This window comes from Elephas maximus, chromosome 11, assembly GCF_024166365.1.
Source record: "Elephas maximus indicus isolate mEleMax1 chromosome 11, mEleMax1 primary haplotype, whole genome shotgun sequence".
NCBI classification, from domain to species: Eukaryota; Metazoa; Chordata; class Mammalia; order Proboscidea; family Elephantidae; genus Elephas; species Elephas maximus.
Genome location: NC_064829.1, coordinates 109,278,663 through 109,300,643, shown reverse-complemented (window position 1 = coordinate 109,300,643; position 21,981 = coordinate 109,278,663). Strand labels below are relative to the sequence as shown.

The 21,981-nt window shown below is 36.7% G+C and overlaps 1 protein-coding gene across 1 annotated transcript in view; it reads right to left on the bottom strand.

The window, feature by feature from the left end:
* LOC126084983 (uncharacterized) overlaps positions 1–16,292 on the bottom strand; it is a 37,818-nt gene extending 21,526 nt beyond the window's left edge. Inside the window, exon 1 of the mRNA XM_049899819.1 lies at positions 15,144–16,292. Coding sequence (XP_049755776.1) covers positions 15,144–15,275 — 132 coding nt within the window. The 5' untranslated portion in view covers positions 15,276–16,292. The remainder of the gene's footprint in view (positions 1–15,143) is intronic.
* Between the last annotated feature and the right edge of the window lie 5,689 nt (positions 16,293–21,981).

Sequence of the window (21,981 nt, the reverse complement as noted above, 5' to 3'; positions counted from 1 at the left end):
AAAATCTACATGATTCTGTCAAAACTCAACCACAAAAAGACAAACAACCCAATCAAGAAGTGGGCAAAGGATATGAACACACATTTCACTAAAGAAGATATTCAGGCAGCCAACAGATACATGAGAAAATGCTCCCGATCATTAGCCATTAGAGAAATGCAAATTAAAACTACGATGAGATTCCATCTCACACCAACTAGACTGGCATTAATCCAAAAAACACAAAATAATAAATGTTGGAGAGGCTGCGGAGAGATTGGAACTCTCATACACTGCTGGTGGGATTGTAAAACGGTACAACCACTTTGGAAATCCATCTGGCGTTATCTTAAACAGTTAGAAATAGAACTACCATACAACCCAGAAATCCCACTCCTCGGAATATACACTAGAGATACAAGAGCCTTCACACAAACAGATATATGCACACCCATGTTTATTGCAGCTCTGTTTACAATAGCAAAAACCTGGAAGCAACCAAGATGTCCGTCAACGGATGAATGGGTAAATAAATTGTGGTGTATTCACACAATGGAATACTACGCATCGATAAAGAACAGTGACGAATCTCTGAAACATTTCATAACATGGAGGAATCTGGAAGGCATTATGCTGAGCGAAATGAGTCAGAGGCAAAAGGACAAATATTGTATAAGACCACTATTATAAGATCTTGAGAAATAGAAAAAACGGAGAAGAACACATACTTTTGTGGTTACAAAGGGGGGAGGGAGGGAGGGAGGGAGGGAGGGAGAGGGCTTTTTATTGATCAGTCAGTAGATAAGAACTGCTTTGGGTGAAGGGAAAGACAACACTCAATACAAGGAAGGTCAGCCTAATTGGACTGGACTAAAAGCAAAGAGGTATCCGGGATAAAATGAAAGCTTCAAAGGTCAGCGGAGCAGGGGCTGGGGTCTGGGGAACTTGGTTTGAGGGGACTTCTAAGTCAATTGGCAAAATAATTCTATTATGAAAACATTCTGCATCCCACTTTGAATTGTGGCGCCTGGGGTCCTAAATGCCAACAAGCGGCCATCTAAGATACATCAATTGGTCTCCACCCACCTGGAGCAAAGGCAAAGGAAGAACACCAAGGTCACACGACAACCAAGAACCCAAGAGACAGAAAGGGCCACATGAACCAGAGACCTACGTTATCGTGAGACCAGAAGAACTAGTTGGTGCCCGGCCACAATTGATGTCTGCCCTGTCAGGGAGCACAACAGACAACTCCTGAGGGAGCAGGAGAACAATGGGATACAGACCCCAAATTCTCATAAAAAGACCATACCTAATGGTATGACTGCGACTAGAGGAATCCCAGAGACAATGCTCCCCAGAACTTCTGATGGCACAGGACAGGAACCATCCCCGAAGACAACTCATCAGGCATGAAAAGGACTGGTCAGTGGGGGGGCAGAGAGATGCTGATGAAGAGTGAGCTAATTAAATCAGGTGGACACTGGAGAGTGTGTTGGCAACTCTTGACTGGAAGGGGGATGGGAAGATAGAGAGAGAGGGAAGATGGCAAAATCTGCAGGAAACGAGAGACTGAAAGGGCTGACTCAGTAGGGGGAGAGCAAGTGGGAGAAGGGAGTAAGATGTATGTAAACCTACATGTGACAGATTCATTGGAATGGTAAATGTTCACTTGAAGCTAAATAAAAATTAATTTAAAAAAAACAAACATAGGCAACACAAAAAGAATGATAACTTTTATCCATTTGAAAAAGTTTGTATTGTTTTTAAATTTATGGATAATTCAAGCTTTGTGAATTCAAGCTTTCTCATTATACGGTTGGAGTATCACTGGTTTGGAACAATAGACTTCTATCCCTGTTGATCAACATTAACAAACTTTTCCAAAAGCGTCTCGTTGTATCACAAAACGATTAAGAAATATCTGATATTTTTCTAAAACGAGACGATATTTCCTAAACAAAGAAGAGCGATCACGTAATAATTAATTACGGTAGAGCAAGGAAATATAATTTTGCTTTTTTCACAAATTTTGTATTATTTTCAAAAACACAGACAACACGAGAAGAATAGCTTTCATCCATTTGAAAAACATTACTATTGTTTTTAAATACATAGATAATGCAAGCTTTGTGAATTCACGTTCCTCTTTATAAAAATCAATTACCTCCAGTTTGGAAAAAGAGATTTCTATCTTTGTTGATCAATCTTGACAAACTTTTCCAAAAGTATTCTGTTGTTTGATCGAACAATTGAGAAATGTCTCGTATTCGTTTTAAATTAAGACAATATTCCTTACGCAAAGAAGAGAGATTGTGTAATAATTGCTAATTACGATAGAGCAAGAAAAAATACTTTTCACTTCTTTTTCTTCGCTGTACTTTTGTATCATTTTTAAAACACAGACAACACAAAAAGAATAACTTTTATCCGTTTGAAAAATTTTTATTGCCTTGAAATACATGATAATGCAAGCTTTTTCAACTTTCTCATTCTACAATTCAGTTATCACCAGTTTGGGAAATAGGTTTCTATCTTTGTTGATTGACAAACTTTTCCCGAAGCACTCTGTTGTATGATAGGACAATTAAGAAATATCTCAAATATATTCTCACTGAGATTATATGCCATAACAAAAGAATCATCAAGCAATAATAGATAATTAGGAATAAAAAATAGAACAAGGAAAAATTATCACCTTTTTTCTTTTTTGTAGTTTTTTATTCTTCTAAAAAATACAGTAACTCAAAAAGAATTACCACTTTCATCCTTTTTAAAAAAGAGAACAAGACCTCTCTTCTTTGTTTGCCTCATTGTTATCTTCTTAAAACAAATCGTTATATTCCTACTCGTTCGGTGTAAGTAATAGTATAACGTGATCACTTCTTTGTTTACGGCATCTCGTCTCACGAAGACGAATCCAGGTATTTCGTAATAGATCTGCAATCTTGCTCCATGCCAGCGTAAGACTCTGTTTAATGAGATACATAAGCATTGTATTTAAGATGGTCATTGACAGGTTCTTTATACGTATGACTAATTTTTCGGGTACAAGTTTGCTTGCCATCTCCATGAGAAATGTAGCAAGAGAAGACGTTATAAAATCCTTGGCTGTACTTTAAAGAAAATAGTGCAATCCTGGAAGACCCTCAACAAGAAGGATTGACACAGTGGCTGCAACAATGGTCTCAAGCATAACAGGCATTGTGAGGACGGCACAGGACAGTGCACTGTTCCCTGTCAGTTGGAATCGGCTCTGTAGCACCTAACAACAACATATTCATGTTACTTTCAATGCTGACCTAGAAATTTTTCAGTGTAGTTTATGTCACAGAAAGAATCCAAATTTCCTCATCAGTTGACTCCTTTAAGGCATTGACCCCTCTAGATTTCCTCTCTCAGTCCTCCCTCCTTTGGACTCCACCGCTTGCTCCCCACACCCCAATCCGAAAAACTGATGTCTCTACTCTAGTCCTGGTTTCCACAGCTCCCCTCTAATCATTAATGTACCATCAATCCACTCACAGTTGTACTTATCCCATACGGAGCTTCCCATAATGAGAAAGGAGCATCTCAAAGCCCTTTCAAAGCTCTGTCTCCCAGAATTTCAATGACTGAACCCAACCCCAATCTCTAAAACCCATCCAGGCTCAAGGCTTTCAAGAAGTCCTCCCCTCTAAAGTCTCTCATCTCACCTGTTTCCTCCAGCTGAGCCCCCTCTCTTCATCACCATACAGCCAGAGATCCTGAGCCCAACAGGAGAAGGAAGTCCCCACAGAACAGACCGCTAGACACATTCTACTTAGAAATAGTTTTATTTGGTTCTTTCAAATATGTCTTCTTGATCAGAAAGGCAGAGTTGGTAAAAAAAAAAAAAAAAGAAAAGACAAAAATGCTGAAAGTCTAGACTGAGTGGATAAGCTTCCTTGCAGTGGTTGAGGAGGGCCCAGGAGATCCAGCAGTTGAGGATCACGAGAGCGGTAGAAAACCTTCCGCAAACGATGCAACTGACAGAGCATCTGGTTGCCTCGGGCGTCGACGACAGTGGAAGATTTTAAATGTCAACGGTGCCCATCACACAGCGGTAGAGAGAACTTGTGGTTTCCTTGTCGATTCTGAATGCAGGACGGAGAATTTACTAAGAGTCCCTGTAGAACTGATGCGGTCTTGTTCAGTACAGACTTAAGAATCTGCTTAATTAGATATCTAGACATCAGTTTTAAAAGCTCCTTTAGACACATCCTCAGTGTCTCCGGTCCAAGTATTGGAGTCCTCTCCATTACAGATGTACTCATCTGTGTTAACCAAGTTGTTACCGGGTTCTGTGGAAAGGATACTACTTTGTCTCCTAGAAATACTCTTAATTTTTCCATGAGAGATTCAGTGGCTATATGCGTCAGAAAATCAATGGCCTTGTCTTTCATAAATGAAATCATTGAATCCAGGGAAAACATAATGAACTGGTCTGCTGGCTGCAGGCACAGGAATGGTTTAGGTCCCAGAGAGGGCTGCCTTTTAATACTACTAATGTCACACAGAAGCATGAACTCCTGAGCAATTGTATGGTCAATGTTGACCATGAGAGCCAGCAATTTGACAACATGCCTCCATCGTCATCCTTGCTTCTTAACACTAGGAGAAAAGGTTGACTACAAGGAGCTGTAAGACTGTTAGAGTCGAGGTGTCTGCCCTAAAAGCTGCTGCCAAGTGCTGGTGTTAGACAGACACATGACTCATCTCCTAGTTTCCTTGAGGTTTAAAATGAAAACCCATACATATGAACGTTACTGTTGGTTAAATGATATCCCAAACATATGAATGTTTCTGTTGATTAAAATGGTATCCCAAACATATGAATTTTATTGTTGCTTTAAATGAAAATCTGTATACGTGAATGCTACTTTTAGTTTAAGTAATATCCCATACATATGAATGTTGCTGTTGGTTAAAATGATAAGCAATGGATATGAATATTACTGTTAGAGTTTAAGCCATGAACTTCCTATTTGTGTATGTTTATGGATGTAAGGATGTATTCCCATGGGGATAATATTTTCCTTCCTCTGAGGAAAAGTTATGAAATCCCAAAATATTTATGAAACATAGCTGAGCATGAGATATTATACTACCGTGAAGGTAGAATTTGGTAGTCTCTGTGTGAAAATGACAAATCTTTCTCGTATTATTGGTCTGTTAGTGAAAAGGTGCTGTAACTACACAACGTTTTCTTTAGCCTTCTGCCTAATCCACTAACAGCGAAATAGTCGACCACAGGAGCAGCTGTGCCTCTGCTTGAATTTTGTTCCTGTGTCATGTGGTCAAAGTATCGTTTCCTGGAATCACTCTTGTTGCAGCTGCGTTAGGGCTCTCTTCTTGAGTGTGACGTACACTGCTGACTTTGAAATAGAAACTTTCATTATTTCCATAATGGCGCACTATCCGTTCCCTCCTACAGGTCAGTGTCCTTAGAAATGACAAATTTTATTTTAGACATTATCCCCCCACAGATAGCGTTGGGAAAGCATCAGCCCTCATACTGCTCATGTAAGGTGACTTACATGCTCTTCCAGAAACACAACCCCGGGAAGAATGTCAAGGTAGGGCATGTGCTAGAGCCAGCTCTTTCACATGAATCAGTGAGCTGAATCATTAGACTTGAAGGTGCAAGTTCCCTCTTTGTGTATGTTTATGGACATAAATATTTGTTCTGTGTGTAATATTTTTCTTCCGCCGGGAAAAATTAGATTATATAATCACATAACAATTTTTTGAAAGGTGGTCTCGTGTCAGATACCATACTGCTGTAGAGCTAGACTTTGTCTGTCTGTGAAAATGACGACATTTTCTTGGAAAGCTGGTCTGCTCTTAAAAAGGGGTTGCAAAATGAAAATGTTTTCGTTTACCTTGTAAGTATTCTGCAAAGAACGAAACAGCCAACGTGCTACTGATTACAGGAGTTTTCTGTACTTGAAGTTGACAGTCTCATGTTCTTGAATCATTACACAATTTGTTACAGATAAGGTTCTCTATAGTCATGTTGCTTCCAGTGTTGACCTAGAAGTCTTTCATTGTTGTGCATGCCACAGAAAGAATAAAATGTACCTCTCAGTCACATCGTTTCCGGTATTTTCCTTCCTGGAATATTTCCTTTTCCAATGGACCCACCTTTGGACCCTACCATTTGTCAGACTTCAGCCCTCAAAGATGCTGTCTATATTCCGGTCCTCAATTCCATACCTCCCATCTAATCACAAATGTACCCTCAACCACCCACCTGGAGCTTCTCCTAGTGAGGCAAAACAGTGCTAGTGGACTAAAGCCCACTTGCAGAATTTCTCTTACAGCAGGGCTAGAGAGCTCACACCCCCTTGTGGTGTCTCTGTTATAGCAGAGCCAAGGAATGAAGATCCACTTGTTAAATATAACCTTCTCTATAGTCAGGTAACTGGACAGTGAATAAAGACAACGGAACAATTGATGCTTTCGAATTAGTGTGTTGGTGAAGAATATTTAATATACCATGGACTGCCAGAAGAATGAACAAATATCCCTTAGAAGAAGTACAGCCAGATGCTCATTAGAAAGGTGAGGAGGCGGAGCCAATATGGCAGAATAGACAGACCCTCCCCTTCAGCCCTCTTTACAGCAAAGACCCAAAAAAACAAAGTGAAACAAGTATATTTATCACAAGCTAGTAGCCCTTAACATCAAAGGCTTAGAAAATGACCTGAGGGGCAGGGTGAGAAAGACATTTCAGAAGTGGAGAGGAGTTACCAGATCTGAAATGCACGGAGCCCTCAGGCACCATTCCCAGAGCGGCAGTGGTGGGCTGGTACTAGCGTTGGGCCACAGTTTCCTCAGGGAGAAGTAGCCAGCCACACAGCCTACTCACACCTCTGGAACCAGACAAGAACGGTGCTCTTGGCAAAAGCTAAGTACTTGCGTATATTTTACCGTACCCCCCGCCTGCTCCCAAACCGGCTTCAGCAGTGACTTCCCTTGGGCTGAGATAGGCCCCGCTGAGTGCCTAGAGGCATCCTCCAGGCCTTGGAGAAGGAATAAGTTTGCAATTCGGGGAAAAGATTATTTTCCAGCTCCACTAACCAGGGGAGCTCAGGACAGAAGTGGCTTCTGTCCAGGCATAAAGGGTCTGTGGAGTTTGAATACATTTCCCCTCTGTGTAGACCTGTGTGGGCCTATTTCAGAAGAATAGGCCCTTGTTGGCAGACTCCAACCATTTCAGCTGTGTGGCAGAGAGGTGGATGTTTGACGTTTGACATTGCTTTGCTTATTAAACAGGGTCCTCACCTACCCACATCAGGGGCCTAAAAACTGGTGGCTCCACTCAGATCATCCAGCTACCCACGACAGAGGTACAAAGATAACTGGTACCTTCCAGTCCTTACAACCAAAATCATTGGGTGCCCATGGTCCACCTGCAGAGCCCTCCCACCTGTATGCTCTAGGGAACAGGAACACACTTTCCTCAGAGACATGTGGGGAACAATTCTCAGCCCCCTGCCTTGTTCAGAGTGTGACCCCCCTGCTACAACCAGATACTGGTACCGACACCAATCACCCCTGCCCCTCAAACACTCTAGGACACAGCCCGTACCACACACTTGATGATAAGCTACCTGGACACTGGAGCTGAATTCATACAAGAAAAGTGAATGGACTCCTAGACTGATATACTTCATAACAACTCTGGCCATCTGAAGACAGGACGGCAGAACTTCAAAGGCAAAAATAATCAAGCTAGCTCACTCAAGCAACCCATTTGGGCATATGGAAACAAAACAAAGCAAGAAGCTACGACACAGTAAACAAACATAAAATAAACTAATCAGAGGCAACAGTCAATATCAAGTCATATAAAGAAACAGACCATGATCGCCTCAACAACCTCTCAAAACAAAGAATCAAGGGATCTTCTAGGTGAAAGTGCCTTCCTGGAATTACCAGAGCCAGAATACAAAAGATTAATATACAGAACCCTTCAAGACATCAGGAAGGAAATGAGGCAATAAGCAGAACAAGCCAAAGAACACTCAAATAAAGCAACTGAAGAAATTAAAAAGGTTATTCAGGAACATAAAGAAAAATTTAGTAAACTGGAAGTATCCATACAGAGACAGCAATCAGAAATTCAGAAGATTAACAATAAAATTGCAGAAGAAGACAACTCAATAGAGATACAAGAAAAACAGATTTGAGCAAGTGGAAGGCAGAATTTCCGAACTTGAAGATAAAGCACATGGCACTAATATATTTGAAGAAAAATCAGATAAAAGAATTTTAAAAAAAGAAGAAACCTTAAGAATCATGTGGGACTCTATCAAGAGAAATAACTCAGAGTGATTGCAGTACCAGAACAGGAGGGATAACAGAAAATACAGAGAGAATTGTTGAAGATTTGTTGGCAGAAAACTTCCCTGGTATTGTGAAAGATGAGAAGATATCTATCCAAGATGCTCATCGAGCTCCACATAAGGTAGATGTTAAAAGAAAGTCACCAAGACATATTATTATCAAACTTGCCAAAACCAAAGATAAACAAAGAATTTTAAGAGCAGCTAGGGATAAACAAAAAGTCACCTACGAAGGAGACCCAACAAGAATAAACTCAGACTAGTCAGCAGAAACCATGCAGGCAAGAAGGCAATGGGACGACCTATAAAAAAATTTAAGGAAAAAAAATTGCCAGCCAAGAATCACATATCCAGCAAAACTGTCTCTTAAATATGACAGTGAAATTAGGACACTTCCAGATAAACAGAATTTTAGGGAATTCATAAAAACCAAAGCAAAACTACAAGAAATACTAAAGGGAGTTCTTTGGTTAGAAAATCAATAATATCAGGTATCAACCCAAGACTAGAACACTGGGTGGGGCAAGAAGAAATCAACCCAGACAGGGAAATCAAAAAAATAAATCAAGATTAAAAAAAAAAGCTCAAAACAGAGAAACAGCAATGTTATTATGTGAAAGAAGACAACATTAAAACAATTAAGAGGGACTAAAAAAAAAAATTTTTTTTTTTTTAAGAAATGTAGTCATAGATCTTCCACATGGAGAGGAAGATAAGGTGATACAAAGAACTAAAAGTTAGGTTTAGATTTAGAAAAATCTGGGTAAATAATAAGGTAACCACAAAGGAGACAAACTATCCTACACATCAAAATAAAATACAAGGAAAATATAGATTCAGCAGAAACAATATCAACGACAATGAACATGAGGAAAGGACAGTATATAATCTACTCAGCACATAAAATTAAGTGGGAAAAAGAAACTAACAACAACACACCAAAAAAGACACCAAAATGATACAACTAAATTCATACCTATCCATAATTACGCTGAATGTAAATGGACTAAATGCACGAATAAAGAGTCAGAGAGTGGCAGAATGGATTAAAAACATGATCCGTCTATATGCTGTCTACAAGAAACACACCTTAGATGGAAAAAATATATCAAGCAAACAACCATCAAAAAAGAGCAGGAGTGGCAATATTAACTTCTGACAAAATAGGCTTTAAAGTTAAATCCATCAGAAATGATAAAGAAGGACACTATATAATGATTAAGGGGACAATATACCAAGAAGACATAACCATATTAAATATTTATGCACCCAATGACAGGGCTGCAACATAGATAAAACAAACTCTATCAGCATTGAAAAGTGAGATAGACAGCTCCACAATAATAGTAGGAGACTTCAACACACCACTTTCGGTGAAGGACAGAACATCCAGAAAGAAGCTCAATAAAGACACAGAAGATCTAAATGCCACAATCAACCAACTCGACTTCATAGACATATACAGAACACTCCACCCAACAGCAACCAAGTATACTTTCTTTTCTAGTGCACATGGAACATTCTCTAGAATAGACCACATATTAGGTCATAAAGCAAGCCTTAACAGAATCCAAAACAATGAAATATTACAAAGCATCTTCTCCGACTATAAGGCCATAAAAGTGGAAATCAATAACAGAAAAAGCAGGAAAAAGAAATCAAACACTTGGAAACTGAACAATACCCTGCTCAAAAAAGACTGGATTATAGAAGACATTAAGGATGGAATAAAGACATTCATAGAATCCAATGAGAATGAAAACACTTCCTATCAGAACTTTTGGGACACAGCAAAAGCAGTGCTCAGAGGTCAATTTATATCAATAAATGCACACATACAAAAAGAAGGAAGGGCAAAAATCAAAGAATTATCCCTACATCTTGAACAAATAGAGAACAACAAAAGAAACCCTCAGGCGCCAGAAGAAAACAAATATTAAAAATTAGAGCAGAATTAAATGAAATAGAAAACAGAAAAACAATTGAAAGAATTAACAAGAACAAAAGCTGATTCTTTGAAAAAAATCAGCAAAATTGATAAACCATTGGCCAAACTGACAAAAGAAAAACAGGAGAAGAAGCAAATAACCCGAATAAGAAATGAGATGGGCGATATTACAACAGACCCAACTGAAATTAAAAGAATCATATCAGATTAATATGAAAAATTATACTCTAACAAATTTGAAAACCCAGAAGAAATGGATGAATTCCTAGAAACACACTACCTACCTAAACTAACACAAACACAAGTAGAACAACTAAATAGACCCATAACAAAAGAAGAGATTGAAAAGGTAATCAAAAAACTCCCAAGCAAAAAAAAAGCCCTGGCCCGGGCGGCTTCACTGCAGAGTTCTACCAAACTTTCAGAGAAGAGTTAACACCACTGCTACTAAAGATATTTCAGAGCATAGAAAAGGATGGAATATTCCCAAACTGATTCTATGAAGCCAGCATATTCCTGATTCCAAAACCAGGTAAAGACACCACAAAAAAAGAAAATTACAGACCTATATCCCTCATGAACTTAGATGCAAAAATCCTCAACAAAATTCTAGCCAATAGAATTCAACAACATATCAAGAAAGTAATCCACCACGACCAAGTGGGATTCATATCAGGCACGTAGGGATGGTTCAACATTAGAAAAACAATGTAATTACCATATAAATAAAACAAAAGACAAGATCACATGAGTTTATCAATTGATGCAGAAAAGGCATTTGACAAAGTTCAACACCCATTCATGATAAAAACTCTCAGCAAAATAGGAATAGAAGGAAAATTCCTTAACATACTAAACGGCATTTATACAAAGCCAATAACCAACATCATCTTAAATGGAGAGAGCCTGAAAGTATTCCCCGTGAGATCGGGAAGGAGACAAGGATGCCATTTATCACCACTCTCTTATTCAACATTATGCTAGAGGTCCTAGCCAGAGCAATTAGGCAAGATAAAGAAATAAAGGGCATCCAGATTGGCAAGGAACAAGTCAAAGTATCTCTATTTGACATGATCTTATACAGAGACAACCCTAAGAAATCCTCCAGAAAACTACTGAAACTAATAGAAGAGTTCAACAGAGTATCAGGATACAAGAAGTGAGAATGGCGAGACTTCGTCTCGCATACTTTGGACATGTTATTAGGAGGAAAAAAGACGATAATCGAATTGTACAAATGAAAAATGTTGAATTAGCCTATGTTGCATTCTCTATAGTTTTTACGATAAAAGGTACAAAAAGAAAAAAGTGATAATTATTTTCTGTTATCTGTATTTTTTACAATAAAAAAATTTTTAAATGGAGGACAACCACACAATACTAGGAATCATGGCCTAACCAAGTTGACACGTATTTTTCAGGGACACAATTCAGTCCATGAGAATCACTCTTCTTTGTTTATGGCGAATTATCTATTTAAATGAGTCGAGATATTTCTTAATCATTCTACAACAAAACTGTTTTCAAGAAGTTAGGCAATCTTGCTCCATACAAACATAAGAATCTCCTTAATTAGATACATAACATACTTTTTCAGATGGTCATTGACAGGCTTTTTACACACGTGATTAATTTTTCTGGTACAATTTTGCTTACCATCTCCATGAGAAATATAGCAAAATAATAATATAAAAATGCTTGACTTTATGTCGTATGAAGGAAATCAGGCAATCCTTGAAAAAGATAGCTTCTCAGCTTGCTGCTCACACAGCGAATCTAGTTATGACTGTATGCAGGAGGCTCTGACTTTCACCTAAGTAGCAGTGGCATGCATCAGCCTTGACACAGAAAATGTTTCTGGCGCTTTGAAAAGACTTTGAAACTCCGCCATTCTGTAAACAGTATCTACCCTCAATCCCCTCAGCACACTTCCCCAGGGAGATCACCTCAGCCTTCTCATGGGTCCTCTCCAGCTTCAATCCCCTTACTCCTCAGGGTCCAGGACAGAGACCCTGGGACCCACGAGAGAAGGAAGCCAGGAGACCACATAGAGTTCACAGGGATGTTTATTTGCTCCATTTCAATTTCTTGCTAAAGCTGACAAAGTTGATAAGATCGTGATGAGACCACAGGATCATTCCCAGAAGTTTTCAGCTTGTAGTTTATGATAAACCAGCAAGTAAGCAGTTCATCAGTCCCTCAAGTCAGTTCTGACCCATAGCGACCCTATGCACAACAGAACGAAACACTGCCCAGTCCTGCGCCATCCTCAAAATCGTTGCTATGCTTGAGCCCATTGTTGCAGCCACTGTGTCAATCCATCTCATTGAGGGTCTTCCTCTTTTTCGCTGACCCTCTCTTTCTCCAGGGACTGATCCCTCCTGATAACATGTCCAAAGTATGTGAGACATAGTCTCGCCATCCTTGCTTCTAAGGAGCATTCTGGTTGTACGTCTTTCGAGACAAATGTGTTTATTCTTTTGGCAGTCCGTGGTATATTCAATATTTTTCATCAACACAATTGAAAGGCATCAATTCTTCGGTCTTCCTTATTCACTGTCCAGTTTTCACATGCATGTGAGGTTATTGAAAACACCATGGCATGGGTCAAGAGCACCTTAGTCTTCAAGGTGACATCTTTGCTTCTCAACACTTTAAAGAGGTCTTTTGCAGCCGATTTGCCCAGTGCAATATGTCTTTGATTTCTCGACTGCAGCTTCCATGGGTGTTGCTTGTGGATCCAAGTAAAATGAAATCCTTGACAACTTCAATCTTCTCTCCATTTATCATGATGTTGCTTATTGGTCCAGTTGTGAGGATTTTAGTTTTCTTTGTGTTGAGGTGTAATCCACACTGAAGGCTATGGTCTTTGCTCTCCATGAGTAAATGCTTCAAGTCCTCTCCACTTTCAGTGAGCGAGGTTGTGTCATCTGCATAACGCAGGTTTTTAATGAGTCTTCCTCCAATCCTGGTGCCCCATTCTTCTTCGTATAGTCCAGTTTCTCAGATTATTTGCTCAGCATACAGATTGAACAGACGTGATGAAAGGATTCAACCCTGATGTACACCTTTCCTAACTTTAAACCATGGAGTATTCCCTTGATCTGTTCAAATGACTGCCTCTTGATCCAGGTACAGATTCCTCATGAGCACAGTTAAGCGTTCCAGAATTCCCATTCTCCACAACGTTATTCATAATTTGTTGTGGTGCACACAGTTGAATGCCTTAGCATAGTCAATAAGACACAGGTAAACATCTTTCTGGTATTCTCTGCTTTCAGCCAGGATCCATCTGACATCAGCAACGATATCCCTGGCTCCACATCCTCTTCTAAATCCACCTTGAATTTCTGGCAGTTCTTTATCAGTATACCGCTGTAGCCGCTTTTGAGTGATCTTTAGCAAAATCTTGCTTGCGTGTGATATTAATGATATTGTTCGATATTTTCCACATTCTGTTGGATCACCTTTCTTGGGAATAGGCATAAATATGGATCTCTTCCAGTTAGTTGGCCAGGTAGCTGTCTTCCAAATTTCTTGGCATAGATGAGCAAGCACGTCCAGTGCTGCATCCGTTTGTTGAAACATCTCAACTGGTAGTCCATCAATTGCCGGAGCCTTGTTTTTCACCGATGCCTTCAGAGCAGCTTGGACTTCTACCTTCAGGACCATTGGTTCCTGAGCAAATGTCACCTCCTGAAATGGTTGAGCATTGACTGATTTTTTTGGTTTTATATTTTTACAACAAAACAATAAAAAAGAAAGAGGGGAAAATAGGTGATAATTCCTTGTCTTCCATATTTCCTTGCTGGATTTATAAATAGCAATAGTATCCTGATCACACATCTTCGTTTACGGCATATCATCTTATTAAAACCAATTGGTATATTTTTTGGACTTCCGGTATACTTAGCAATTATACCCTGTTCACTCTTCTTTGTTGAGGACTTACCAACTTATTAGAACGAATCAGTATGTTTCTTACGCGTTTGGAATAATTACCAGTTATATCCTGTTTGCTCTTTTTTATGTCATTTTATTTAAACAAATGGGCATATTTCTTAGCAATTTGTAATACTTAGCAATTATACCCTGATCGCTCTCCTTTGTTTACAGCATATCATCTCATTAAGATAAATCAATATATTTCTTAGACTTTCAGTATATTTTGCAGTTATACTGTGATCACTCCTCTTTGTTTACGGCATATCACCTTATTAAAATAAATTGGTATGTTTCTTAGACGTCCAGTAGTATATCCAGCAATTATACCATGATCATTCTCCTTGGTTTATGGTATATCACTTATTAAAACAAATTGGTATATTTATTACACATTTGGTATGCTTAGCAATTATACCACGATCAGTCTTCTTTGTTTACGGCATATTAACTTATTAAAACAAACCAGTATATTTCTTAATCGTTCCACAACAAAATCGTTTTCAAGAACTTTGGCAATCTTGCTCCATACAAATGTATGAATCTACTTAATTAGATGCATAAACATCCTTTTTAAGATGGTCATTGATAGGCTCTGTATACCTATTTTTAAATTTTCTGGCAAAATTTTGCTTGCCACCTCCATGAGAAATGTAGCAAAAAAAAAAAAAACCCAAAAACAAACAAAAAATTATAAAATGCTTGGCTTTATCTCATATAAAAGAAATAAGCAATCCTTGAAAAACATGGTTTCTCAACTTGCTGGTCACACTGCGCACAGGAGGTTCCACTTTTCACAGAAATAGCAGTGCCATATGTCTCCTCTGATGCAGAAAGAGCTCCTGGCCAATGAGCTTTGCCACTGTGCCCAGCGCTCTTTTCAGAAGGCTGTCACCACCCACCTGATGGCAGTCAGGAAGTCTGATAGTGAAAATGTCAGAGGCAGTGACAGGCAACAGGGATCCTCCCCCTGATGCTGGGGACCATAAAGGGGTCCATGCACATGGAAAGCACTGTACTGCGATCAAGTCCATAGGATTGGAACACGGTAGTTTTTTCGAATCTTTTTTCTATGAAGACACAGTATAAAGGACATAGGACTGGAGCAGAGCTTTATCTCCCTGACCCTGCATCCCTGGGAGGGCAGCCCCAGCTAAGACCAGCTCTTCTGGAACCACAGGATGGTGAGATACTGGGGCTTATCAAGGCAAAAGCTCCAAGGTTCCCAGAGACAGGGCTGCTCAGTTCAGCAGGACGGAAGGGAAGGAACACTGCCCAGGGCTGGAGTGAGGTAAGTAGGAAAGCCATCTGCATGTAATACTATAATTCCTCCGGATGCTTTCACTGAATTCTATCATAAAATCCCCTCAAGGAGGTCTGTACCGACAAGTCTAGAGAAAACCAAGGGCTTACACTAAGTAGGAAATTTTAACACGTCTCTCTCAATAGCTGATAGATCAAGCAGACAAACTGATCAGTAAGGGTATATAAACACATACATAGAATACATATTTTTCCAAGCACACATGGACATTTATGTGTATTTGCCAGATACACTAGGCCAAAAAGCAATTTTAAGCAAATATTGTAAAAAAAATTTTATCACGCAGACCATGTTCTGTGACCACTGTGCTATTAGAAAATTGAACGTAGGGTAACCAGAAAACCACCACATTTATGGAAATAACTTTTTAAAAAACTGCCTGTTCAAAGAGGAAATGATGGGGACTTGCAGATAAGAAATAACAATAAAAATACTTAGAACGCAGCTGAAGCGGAATTTGTGGGGAAGGCTGAAGTGTAAACAAAGAAGAATGATCACGTAACAACTGCTAATTATAAATCTAGCAAAACCCCCTGTTCAAAGAGGAAATGATGGGGACTTGCAGATAAGAAATAACAATAAAAATACTTAGAACTCAGCTGAAGCGGAATTTGTGGGGAAGGCTGAAGTGTAAACAAAGAAGAATGATCACGTAACAACTGCTAATTATAAATCTAGCAAGGAAAAATAATTATCACTTTTTTGTCCTTTTCTTTTTGACGGAATGTTTTTATTGTTATTTAAATTACGCACAACCCAAGACTGATTATCATGATTTTTATTGTTTTTAAAAATATAGATAATGCAACATCTGTCACTTCAAGAATACTCACTATACAATTCAATTCTCACTAGTTTTGAAAAATAGCTGAAATTAAGAAATATCTCAAAAAATTTTACAGGAGACATCTTGTTTACAAAACATGATCAGGTAATAATTGTTGATTTTGAATCCAGCAAGGAAAATGCTTCTCACCATTTTTTTCTTTCATTTCTTTGTAACTTTTTTATTGTTAAAAATATAGATACCACAAAAAAGAATTACCACTTTTTTCCTTTTTAAAAACACATTTTTATTGTTTTAGGGTATAGAAATAATGCACACTTTGTATATTCAAGATTTTTCACGATACAATTCAGTTATCAAAAATCTTGAGAAACAGATTTCTATCTTTGCTTGATCACGATTGACAAGCTTTGCCAAAACCATGTTGTTGTATTATAGAACGATTAAGAAATATCTGGAATTTTTCTAGAACAAGGCCATATTTCATAAACACAGAAAGGCGATCATGTGATAATTGGTAATTACAAATAGAGCAAGAAAAATAATTATCACTTCTTTTTTCTTTTCTGTAATTTTGTATCATTTTTTTAAAATAGTGACAACACAAAGAGAATAACTTTTATCCATTTGAAAAAAATTTATTGTTTTTAAATACAGTCAATTCAAGTTTCTCATTATAAAATTCCATTACCACCAGTATGGAAAAATAGATTTCTATCTTTGTTGATCAACATGGACAAACTTTTCCCAAAGCACTCTGCTGTATTATGGAACGATTAAGAAATATGTGGTGTTTTTCTAAAATAAGACGATATTCTGTAAACAAAGAAGAGCAAGCATGTAAAAATTGCTAATTAAGAATAGAGTAAGGAAAAATAATTATCACTTTTTTATTTCTGTAACTTTGTATCATTTTTAAAAATATAGATAACACAGAAAGAATGATAACTTTTATCCTTTTGAAAAAAATTTTTATTGTTTTTAAATATATAGATAATGCAAGCTTTATTAATTCAAGTTTCTCATTACAAAATCCAAATAGTACCAGTTTGGAATAACAGATTTCTATCTTTGTGATCAACATTCACAAACTTTTCCAAAAGCATTCTGTAGTATTATAGAAGGATTAAGAAATAAATATGTGGTATTTTTCTAAAATAAGACCATGTTTCGTAAACATAGTAGAGCCATCATATAATAATTGCTAATTACAATAGGGCAAGGAAAAATAATCACCACTTTTTTCCTTTTTTGAAATTTTATATCATTTTTAAAAACAGACAACACAAAAAGAATGATAACTTTCATCCATTTGGTAAAATGTTTTATTCCTTTTTAAACATATAGAAAGCAAGCTTTGTGAATTAAGGTTTCTGATTATACAATTCGAATATCCCAGGTTTGGAAAAATAGATTTCTGTCTTTGTTGATCAGCACTGATGAACTTTTCCAAAAGCATTCTGCTGCATTATAGAAGGATTAAGAAATATCTCATATTTGTTTTAAAATAAAACAACATTGAGTAAACAAAGAAGAGTGATCATGTAATAATTCCTAATTGGAAACAGAGCAAAGAAAACTTATTATCACCTTTTCTTTCTTCTTATTTTAGTAATTTTGTAAAGTTATAAAAAATGTAGATAACACTGAAACAATTAGCATTTTTGTCCTTTTTAAAGCTTTTTTATGATTTTAAAATGGATGGAAAATGCAAGCTTTGTGAATTCAAGCTTTCTCATTATACCATTTAAATATCACTGGTTTGGAATAACAGAGTTCTGCCTTTGTTGATCAACACTGACAAACTTTTCCAAAACCATTCTGTTGTATTATAGAATGAATAAGAAATAAATATCTGATGTTTTTCTAAAATAAGATGATATTCTGTTAACATAGAAGAGCAACCATAGAATAATTGCTAATTCTGATAGAGCAAGGAAAAATAATTATCACTTTTTTCTTTTCTGAAATTTTGTATTGTTCAAAAAAAAAAAAACCATAGACAACACAAAAAGAATCATGGCTTTTATCCATTTAAAAAAGTCTTTTATTGTTTTTAAATATATACATAATGCAAGCTTCATGAATTCAAGGTTTCTCGTTATAAGATTCGAACGGCACCGGCTTGGAAAAACAGTTTTGATCTTTGTTGATTAAGATTGACAAACTTCCCCAAAAGCATTCTCTTGTAGAACGATTAAGAAATATCTGGTGTTTTTCTAAAATAAGACTATAGCCCGAAAACAAAGAAGAGTGATCATGTAATAATTGCTAATTACTATAGAGCAAGGAAAAATAATTATCACTTTTTTCTTTTCTGAAATTTTGTATTATTTTTAAAAACATAGACAACACAAAAAGAATGATAACTTTTATCCATTTGAAAAAAGTTTGTATTGTTTTTAAATATATGGATAATTCAAGCTTTGTGAATTAGAGCTTTCTCATTATACGGTTGGAGTATCACAGGTTTGGAACAATAGACTTCTATCCCTGTTGATCAACTTTGACAAACATTTCCAAAAGCGATTCGGTGTATCACAAAACGATTAAGAAATATCTGGTATTTTTTAAAACGAGACGATATTTCCTAAACAAAGAAGAGCGATCACGTAATAATTAACTACGGTAGAGCAAGGAAAAATAATTCGGTTTTTTTCACAAATTTTGTATTATTTTTAAAAACACAGACAACACGAGAATAGCTTTTATCCATTTGAAAAAAAATACTATTGTTTTTAAATATCTAGATAATGAAAGCTTTGTGAATTCACGTTCCTCTTTATAAAAATCAATTATCTCCAGTTTGGAAAAATAGATTTCTATCTTTGTTGGTCAACAATGACAAACTTTTCCAAAAATATTCTGTTGTATGATCGAACAATTGAGAAATGTCTCGCATTAGATTTAAATTAAGACAATATTCCTTACGCAAAGAAGAGGGATTGTGTAATAATTGCTAACTACGATAGAGCAAGAAAAAATAATCTTCAGTTCTTTTTCTTCGCTATATTTTTGTATCATTTTTAAAACACAGACAACACAAAAAGAATAACTTTTATCCATCTGAAAAATTTTTATTGCCTTGAAATACATGATAATGCAAGCTTTTTCAACTTTCTCATTCTACAATTCAGTTCTCACCAGTTTGGGAAATAGGTTTCTATTTTGTTGATTGACAAACCTTTCCCAAAGCACTCTGTTGTATGATAGTACAATTAGGAAATATCTCTAATATATTCTCACTGAGATTATATGCCATAACAAAAGAATGATCAAGCAATAATGGATAATTAGGAATAAAAAATAGAACAAGGAAAAATTATCACCTTTTTTCTTTTTTGTAGTTTTTTATTCTTGTAAAAAATACAGTAGCTCAAAAAGAATTACCACTTTCAGCCTTTTTAAAAAATAGTACAAGACCTCTCTTCTTTCTTCGCCTCATTGTTATCTTATTAAAACAAATCATTATATTGCTACTGCTTCGGTGTAAGTAATAGTATAACGTGATCACTTCTTTGTTTACGGCATCTCGTCTCACGAAGACAAATCCAGGTATTTCATAATAGTTCTGCAATCTTGCTCCATGCCAGCGTAAGACTCTGTTTAATTAGATACATAAGCAGTGTATTTAAGATGTTCATTGACAGGTTCTTTATATGTATAACTAATTTTTCGGGTACAAGTTTGCTTGCCATCTCCATGAGAAATGTAGCAAGAGAAGACGTTATAAAATCCTTGGCTGTATCTTTAAAGAAAATAGTGCAATCCTGGAAAAACATGGTTTCTCACTTTGGTGCTCACACCGAGAAGCTCCTTGTGACTGCGCACAGGAGGCTCTGCCTTTCATATAAGTAGCAGTGCCCTGAGTCTGCTCTGACGCAGAAAGAGCTCCTGGCCAATTGAGCTTTGCCACCGTGCCCAGCGCTCTTTTCAGAAGACTGTAACATTGTCAAATATATACACAATGCAGAAAGAATTATCACCTTTATCCTTCTTAAAGTTTTTTTTTTCTTGTTCTAAAATAGGTAGATAATGCAAGCTATGTGAATTCAAAGTTTCTCATTATACGATTCAAATATCATCTCTCTGGAAAAATAGATTTCTATCCTTATTGATCAGCCTTGACAAACTTTTCCAAAAGTATTCTGGATTATAGAACGACTGAGAAGTATCTCCTATTTCTTTTAAAATAAGATGATATTCAGAAGACAAAGAAGAGCGATCATGTAATAATTGCTAATTATGATAGAGCAAGGAAAAAACTATCACTTCTTTTTCTTCTCTGTATTTTTGTTTCATTTTGAAAACACAGACAACACAAAAAGAATAACTTTTATCCATTTGAAAAATTTTTATTGCCTTGAAATACATGATAATGCAAGCTTTTTCAACTTTCTCATTCTACAATTCAGTTATGACCAGTTTGGGAAATAGGTTTCTATCTTTGTTGATTGACAAACTTTTCCCAAAGCACTCTGTTGTATGATAGTACAATTAGGAAATATCTCTTATATATTCTCACTGAGATTATATGCCATAAAAAAAGAATGATCAAGCAATAATGGATAATTAGGAATAAAAACTAGAACAAGGAAAAATTATCACCTTTTTTCTTTTTTGTAGTTTTTTATTCTTGTAAAAAATACAGTAGCTCAAAAAGAATTACCACTTTCAGCCTTTTTAAAAAATAGTACAAGACCTCTCTTCTTTCTTCGCCTCATTGTTGTCTTATTCAAACAAATCGTTATATTCCTACTCCTTCGGTGTAAGTAATAGTATAACGTGATCACTTCTTTGTTTACGGCATCTCGTCTCACGAAGACGAATCCAGGTATTTCATAATAGTTCTGCAATCTTGCTCCATGCCAGCGTAAGACTCTGTTTAATTAGATACATAAGCAGTGTATTTAAGATGTTCATTGACAGGTTCTTTATATGTATAACTAACTTTTCGGGTACAAGTTTGCTTGCCATCTCCATGAGAAATGTAGCAAGAGAAGACGTTATAAAATCCTTGGCTGTATCTTTAAAGAAAATAGTGCAATCATGGAAAAACATGGTTTCTCAGTTTGGTGCTCACACCGAGAAGCTCCTTGTGACTGCGCACAGGAGGTTCTGCCTTTCATATAAGTAGCAGTGCCCTGAGTCTGCTCTGACGCAGAAAGAGCTCCTGGCCAATTGAGCTTTGCCACCGTGCCCAGCGCTCTTTTCAGAAGACTGTATCATTTTCAAATATATACACAATGCAGAAAGAATTATCACCTTTATCCTTATTGAAGTTTTTTTTTTCTTGTTCTAAAATAGGTAGATAATGCAAGCTATGTGAATTCAAAGTTTCTCATTATACGATTCAAATATCATCTCTCTGGAAAAATAGATTTCTATCTTTATTGATCAGCCTTGACAAACTTTTCCAAGAGTATTCTGGATTATAGAACGACTGAGAAGTATCTCCTATTTCTTTTAAAATAAGACGATATTCGGAAGACAAAGAAGAGCGATCATGTAATAATTGCTAATTATGATAGAGCAAGGAAAAAATTATCACTTCTTTTTCTTCTCTGTATTTTTGTTTCATTTTGAAAACACAGACAACACAAAAAGAATAACTTTTATCCATTTGAAA